At 41.8% G+C, this 7,767-nt stretch overlaps 1 protein-coding gene across 3 annotated transcripts; it reads right to left on the bottom strand.

Moving 5' to 3' along the window:
* Positions 1-4,416: 4,416 nt before the first annotated feature.
* Positions 4,417-6,868, bottom strand: aar2 (AAR2 splicing factor). 3 transcript variants are annotated; one of them, XM_060937143.1, is made up of 4 exons: positions 6,819-6,868; positions 5,531-6,295; positions 5,146-5,375; positions 4,417-4,934 (listed from the first exon to the last, which is right to left on the bottom strand). In XM_060937143.1, the coding sequence occupies exons 2-4, from the start codon at positions 6,291-6,293 to the stop codon at positions 4,767-4,769; spliced, it is 1,161 nt and encodes a 386-aa protein (XP_060793126.1). In that variant the 5' UTR covers positions 6,294-6,295; positions 6,819-6,868; the 3' UTR covers positions 4,417-4,766. The 3 variants fall into 3 exon arrangements, with proteins under 3 accessions (XP_060793126.1, XP_060793128.1, XP_060793127.1); XM_060937145.1 differs by having other exon boundaries at positions 6,791-6,862; XM_060937144.1 differs by lacking the exon at positions 6,819-6,868 and adding an exon at positions 6,468-6,784.
* Positions 6,869-7,767: the final 899 nt, after the last annotated feature.

The raw sequence follows: 7,767 nt of genomic DNA, 5'->3' as shown, positions 1-7,767 counted from the left end.
TGTACTGCTCCTGAATCCACTGCTCCGGCACTATAGACTGATAGATTTTGGATCAGAACCAGGAGGATGATCAGTCTAGTGAGATGATTTGAATAGTCTCATCTCATCTCATTATCTGTAGCCGCTTTATCCTGTTCTACAGGGTCGCAGGCGAGCTGGAGCCTATCCCAGCTGACTACGGGCGAAAGGCGGGGTACACCCTGGACAAGTCGCCAGGTCATCACAGGGCTGACACATAGACACAGACAACCATTCACATTCACACCTACGCTCAATTTAGAGTCACCAGTTAACCTAACCTGCATATCTTTGGACTGTGGGGGAAACCGGAGCACCCGGAGGAAACCCACGCGGACACGGGGAGAACATGCAAACTCCGCACAGAAAGGCCCTCGCCGGCCACGGGGTTCGAACCCAGAACCTTCTTGCTGTGAGGTGACAGCGCTAACCACTGCACCACCGTGCCACCCGATTTGAATAGTGTGTTACTGAAATTTTCCTTCTCTATCACACAACACACAGTTCTTAGTGCTATTTTTGAGGCATTTGATGTAACAGTGTATGACGCTCTGTACTATCACCCCCTGGTGTGCTCATGTGAGTGAGTTCAAATTGGGTTTGATGTTTTTGAAAAAGGGGAGGAATAAAAACTACAGTTTCAAAAATATCCATACATGTGGACGGAGCCTGAGTCCCTTACTAAGCTGATAGACGGTGTGTGTGTTACCATACAATCAGTTTGTTACTGTACTTCAGTCTGGTTTTTATTTTTCGCATCATTCATTTATTTTCACATTCATTTTTTACATGTAGGGCATTTAGTTTCATTTTCACATTTACTCACATTCTCATGAACTTCTTATTATAATATTATTCACTTTTTTCATGTTTTCCTCCTATCAGGAGTACTAACCTTCCACACCAGGCATGTCTGGACTGATCAATGAGATGGTGTTTATTTCATTTCTGACTGAACTGCTCCTTTAAACTTGGAGGACATGCCGCTCCATTTGCATCCATGAATTCCTGAAGCACAAAAGCTTCAGATGTCAATCCAATTTGCAAACCAAAACTGGACTATTCAGTGCTTCACACTGAAGGACATTGAGGCCGGAGCACAGAGAGCAGGATGAGGTGTCGGAAGTGGACATGAAAGGAGGGACACAATAGAAAAGTCTTTTGCTTTTCCTCATTTGCTCATTCATCAGGAATGAATTGAGAGTTTGGGGTAATTTAGCAGGCGGTGTGAGTTTCTCTTGCATACACACCGTGACGGAGCTCATGACAGCCGTTACGCTGCTGCTAAATCAATCCTGCGCGATAAGAAAAGGCATGAGGCTGATGGAGATGACATCTCTATTCATTCGAACACTCAGTGTGAGAATCAAGTGGTGGAAACGAGGCCTGATTTTAGGTTTAAAGACGGTTTTTGATCTCCTCGGATGCACTGAGGCCTTCATTCCCAGACACTCGTGTCAGGATGTGGGAACGGATGCAAATGAAGAAGGGTTTGGAAGGTCAAAGACGTGTCCAAGTTTCCCAAAAACACTCTTTATAACATATTTGTAAATACAAACAGTTTTGTTCAGATCATATTGTTTAAAATGCCATAAATTGAGTAATTCTAAATCTGCATACCCTTGTTAATGTATCTGCTCTGCCCTCTAGTGGACAAACGGTGTACTACCTTGTACAAGATATCAAATTTATTATTCAGAAATTGAATTTCTTTATACATTATATTTCTTTTATCTTTTTTTATTTAGTTTATGTTTGCAGTTGCTTCCTTCGCATTAACACATATTTACACACGTTAAACACAAACGCATTTAAATTTCTATGCTTTATTAGCGATTATAATTTATTAGTGAGCCCAAGTAATCGGGTAGTCACTGTTTCTTGTTTTTATTTTATTTTATTTTATTAGGTTAAATTCATTTTCCGGACTTTGGAACAGACTTGACTCGTTACTTCCTGTGTGCTGCTGTTTGTGTCCCGATGGTCAAACTGAGTGCCGCATTATAGTTCCGCCGACGATTCCACGGACTCCGTGTCATGGGGGAGGGGGTGGTGGATTTTCAATATTTATCTTGTAATAGTTTCTTGATTGTGTATTTTATCAACATTTTAACGTTAAAATTATAAAGAAATAATTTAATTATTTTGAAGCAGGGCAACATATCTTACGTGTGTGTGTGTGTGTGTGTGTGTTAATAGTGTCGTGATGTGTGTGTCGTCCCCCCCCGTATTCTGTTGGATTGATCTCCTGGTATAAATGTCTCGTGCATCATCATGTTGAGCTCATTTAGCTTGTTGCTAACGCGCCGCTCAGTTTGGTTTATTAAAACATGTTTCGGGAAATTACTCACTTAACACTTAAAATGTCATTTTTAAACACTGTCATTTTTTATTTAAACCTCCACTCCTGTGTAGTTGCTTTGTCCCCTCAGACACAGACACGAGGAATAATAATGAGGAACAACTTGACTTATTAACTGTTTAAAAAAAAGACTGAAAATATGTTTAGTTTGTAAAGTTAGTGTGGCCAAAAATAAAATTGACACTTTTAATCCCTTTTTTTTTTTTACCTCAAATACAGAAGATTCAATCAAACAACTTATGTCTAATGTCTGAATCTTGCATCTTTAACATGGCAGAAGCTAATGTGGCTAACAACTAGCTAGCAGTTTAGCATATCAAAATCCTCACACTTCATAACATTCATAATTAAAACTTTTCCACAAGTGTGCAGTACAAACTCCAAATTCTTGTTCATTATTTTCTTCTTAAGACCTGCTCAGAACCTGCCAGGTGTCCAACATCTAGCGGCTGGTAAACCCTTAGCGATCTTCTTGAAGACTTGGATTGGGTAATTACTGTAGAATGGTTAAAAATGGTTCTCTCTGGTATAGATAGTTTTCACATGACGTCACAGAGTCGGGGATTCCCTAGTGGCGGCCATCTTGCGGGTCAAGCTTACCGTACTGGTGACTGAGCACACATTGTAACGTGCGAGTACAAAGTCTTCAAAAGAACCCAAGCAGGCTATTTAAAGCTAGCAATGGTGCACACCTGTTGTATTCACGGCTGTCGTAATAGGTCAGATGATGACGTCAAGCGGAGCTTTTATGGAATTCCCACTGTACGGGAGCACGAAGGCGAGCAAACAAAGAAACTCAGCATACAAAGGAGAAATCTATGGCTTGCGAGAATCAACCGCAAGGATTATCAGTCTTCCAAACACAGCAAAGTCTGCTCCGATCATTTTATAAGTGGTAAGTTGTTTAAATAAACAATCAATTGTGTTTGTTTTTGGAAACCAAAACATCGTGTAAACAATCTCTGGAGAATGCCTAACTGGAACCGCTGAGTGTACGTTTACATTGTAATGTACACTTAATATCGCTCGTTTGTCACGTTTTCTATTTCTATTTCCAATGTTTACATACCTTGGCTGTAATTAGGACACGACTGTCACTTGTTTTTATATGGAGGACTTCACGGACCCAGCCACAGACAAAATAATTGTATGACTCCAGCGACTTGTATGCTTTGAGGTCGTCAAGTGTGTAGACACTTTTACTATTCATGAAATAGTTCACAATATCAGGGTACGATATGGATGGCAGCCCTGCATAGTCACTTGAAAATGCATCTTTGTCCACTTCATAGGGGTCAATTCCCCCAATCAAGGCCAGTTTGGCTGCATACCGTTGTCGTGAGATGTCGTCTAATGTATCTATATACTTCCGTTTGCTTGATTTTGCCGACATTGATCTTTATTTTAGAAAACTGACTATATAACTTTATAAATTCGTCCGAGCCGGTAATAGCGATGGTCCGTTTTGTTAGCCCCACAAGATGGCGGCTGGAGGGCGTTCCCCGGAATGCCGTGACGTCAGTGAAAACTATCTATTGGAACCATTTCTGAGAGAGAAACATGATTGTTGCGTTCTACAAAGAAACTTAAAGTTCTCCTCGTGCTTTCTCATAGCTGCGATTAAAACAAGCTACAATGCTAAGGGTTCTTCGGTCGTTCCTGTCAGGAGCCCTTAATGGTCTACGTAAAAAAACTATAACAAAAAGTGTATTCCTAGAGGAATGGATTCCGTGTACAGTAGAACCACTTTTGGAAGCTAAAAACCCTTAACTATATCAAGAACTCTTAAAGAACCCTTGCTTCTAACTGAGTATGTATTAATTGTGTAGGTGTACGATACAAACTCTAAATTATTGTCTTTTTGATACCTAGAATCTCTCAGGAGCTTAGCATTCTCTTAGAAAATAAATATTCTTCAAAAGTTCTTTCAGGGGTTTACTGGATACTTAAAGGTTTTTAGCCTCTTAAATGGGTTCTACCTGATACTGAACCCCTTTCTGAAAGGGAAACACTGTTGTAGGGTTTTAGGTTGAGTGTTTAAAGGACTGAAAATAACTTTTATTGTAATACAGAGTCAGAAACCACATCAACGAGCATGTCTAAGAGACTAATCAGCTCCATACAGCTGCTTGAGGAGATGTACGAAACTGATGGCTACACGCTCCCATTACTTGTTAGCCTCGAGGCTCCATTGTAAAGTAGGATGTTGCGTTATTTTATTCTTAGCCTTTCTGCTAAGTGTTTAAATTACAGGCACTGATTACAACGATGAAGGATAAACAGTTCAGTCATGTTCACGTATGAACCAGGGACCTTCATCGTCTCCTCAGCAGGAACTGAAGCACTTGACTGTCTCTCTGGTATTTTCCAGAACATCATGCCAGGCTCAGTCCAGTGTGACTCCTTCTGGAAGCTCCACTACCACCGGAGCACATTCGTCCAGGTCGACGTCAAAATCCCAGCGGAACTTCTTGGTCAGATGGGCTTTAAACTTCTCCGCTCTTTTGCGTAGAGTAGCGTTGACGCCTGGAGAGCCGGCAAACTGGAAGAAATCCTGAACAGCACGAAAAAAAGAGTGAATTAAACGGATCACGAACAAACATGTGTTGGTGCTACATTTGCATTTCAAGCTTTATATACACTGTGTGTAAATGTTTTTGTGGCCAAACTAAATAAAAACCTGCTGCCATCTAATTGTCCAATCTGTTCAACCTGACCACCAGTTTTAACTTGGTGATGGCAGAGCGTACGTCTCCTCTCCATACCTGTAACGTGGAGGTGAGGAAGTTGTTCTGGGACACGATATCGACGAAGAAGTCAGGGGGAATTTCTCCGAGCTGGTGGTAGAGGACGCTGATGAGGCCCAGGTAGAGATCGGAGCGCTCCCTCATGGCCTCCTCACTCCTGCAGAGGAGAAGCAGCAGCTGCTTCCAGTGTTCAAACGCTTCGTACACATTCCCGATGAGGAAACACACAAAGGCAAACTGCAGCTCACCTAACACACACACACACAGGAAATGTGACATAAACAATCCATTCTGTACATGAAACAGGACGAAAACTGTTTTAAATCTGTTCATCACCACTACTTTGATGATTTGCGTTGCTTAGCAACAGATACTTTACAGTGGAAGTGTAATGAGCGTGTACCGAGGACATTGAGTGGCTGTTCCTTGTAGTGGTTCTCGAGCAGGAGGTTGAGGGCGTAGCTGAGGTCCATGCTGTACTGTGTGATCTGAGCGGGCGTGGCACCTGGAGGATATGGGTGTTGAGGGATTTGTGAGAACCGGAATTCTGTTCCTTCTCTCTGCTTCATGCGCGGAAGTCTATCCAGTCCTTCCTTCATGCTCGTGCACTGTATGTCGTTCCACCTCAGGTTATGCTCGGTTCTGTCTTTGGTGTGTGTGAGCTGCAGCTCGGGAACCACGTCACAGAAGGCGCACACGCGTCCGTTCAGAGGCTGCAGCGCGCTCGCCACTTCCGGGCTCAGCTTATCCGTCAGAGACACCCATTTCCTCAGCGTGTCATACGGATACGGCCCCAGGAACGAGTCGAGCTCACGAAGGCCAGCTCTCACACGAGAAACCTCATCTGCGTTCTCCGACGCCGAGAAGTCCAAATCCTCCTCGTTTTTGTCCCAGTGAGCCAAAAGGATCTCGCGAGGCTTCAGCGAGAGGAACAAGCCCCGTTTAGGACCCAGTTCTCCTCCGTGACTCTTGGCATTCGCTGGGCTGTAATGGAGGAAGTGGATTCCTGGAGGGATCATTTTAATGCCACGGAAACGTGGACCCACCCCCCAGGTCTTGTAGTCCAGACCGAGCTCGGTTCCTTCAGGAACACCAAGGAGAACCAAGGTGGCTCCTTCTTCAAACAGTCCTAAAGCCACATCGGGGTCCATCTCAGCTCCAGCCATCGCTAAGGAAGAACACGATCCAGAGTTTATTAAGAGTTTACACAGTGATGTGGTTTATTTTCAGACAACATGAAGCAAAATCTATATTCTGCCAGCAGGAATGTCATTTTTATTTGAACAACTGGATGAATGTTCTTGTTGGTTAATTTGAAATAGCTGCAGGATGTTCCTTACTTTTATTTAGCTTTTTATGACTGTATGATTTATTATTTTTAACACATTTGCTGGTTGTTGTTTTTTAATGGCTGCATGAGAGCCTGATAATTTATCCAAACTGAGGAGCTTCTTATTTTACACTTTCATCACATGAGGAATAAAACACGAAGCTCACAACCGAGTCCCAGCTTCAGCTGAACCACAGCACCGACAGACCTGCTGTCTTCTGCCTGAGCTCAGGCTTTTACTAACAATCCACAAAGCGGAAGAAGAACGGCGTTTATATACTTTTATGAAAAAGTGAAATTATAAAATTCAGTGCAAAAATCCAAAATATATACTTTTAAAGCAGAAGATGAAGTTACATACGTCCAGAGATAGAACTGTGAAAACGACGTGTTCGTTAACGCGGACAAACATAAACTTCCGGTTCAAAAACCGGAAATATATCAAAATAAGAGTCCCATGGCGAGAAACTATTAATATTATTGTGACTTAATTTGAAATAGATGACAGTTATGAGTTTTTATTATTATTATTATTATTATTATTATTATTTACTTCTGCTAGGAAAACATTTTTAGTCTTCTTTTTTTTTAGTAATTTTGATTAAACAGGTAATGGGATCATTTTTAATACAACCCCAATTCCAAAAAAGTTGGGACAAAGTACAAATTGTAAATAAAAATGGAATGCAATGATGTGGAAGTTTCAAAATTCCATATTTTATTCAGAATAGAACATAGATGACATATCAAATGTTTAAACTGAGAAAATGTATCATTTAAAGAGAAAAATTAGGTGATTTTAAATTTCATGACAACACATCTCAAAAAAGTTGGGACAAGGCCATGTTTCCCACTGTGAGACATCCCCTTTTCTCTTTACAACAGTCTGTAAACGTCTGGGGACTGAGGAGACAAGTTGCTCAAGTTTAGGGATAGGAATGTTAACCCATTCTTGTCTAATGTAGGATTCTAGTTGCTCAACTGTCTTAGGTCTTTTTTGTCGTATCTTCCGTTTTATGATGCGCCAAATGTTTTCTATGGGTGAAAGATCTGGACTGCAGGCTGGCCAGTTCAGTACCCGGACCCTTCTTCTACGCAGCCATGATGCTGTAATTGATGCAGTATGTGGTTTGGCATTGTCATGATGGAAAATGCAAGGTCTTCCCTGAAAGAGACGTCGTCTGGATGGGAGCATATGTTGCTCTAGAACCTGGATATACCTTTCAGCATTGATGGTGTCTTTCCAGATGTGTAAGCTGCCCATGCCACACGCACTAATGCAACCCCATACCATCAGAGATGCAGGCTTC

The sequence above is a fragment of the Neoarius graeffei genome, chromosome 13 (assembly GCF_027579695.1).
Source record: "Neoarius graeffei isolate fNeoGra1 chromosome 13, fNeoGra1.pri, whole genome shotgun sequence".
Classification (NCBI taxonomy): Eukaryota; Metazoa; Chordata; class Actinopteri; order Siluriformes; family Ariidae; genus Neoarius; species Neoarius graeffei.
Note: the sequence above shows the minus strand (reverse complement) of the source record. Positions and strands in the feature narration are given on the sequence as shown.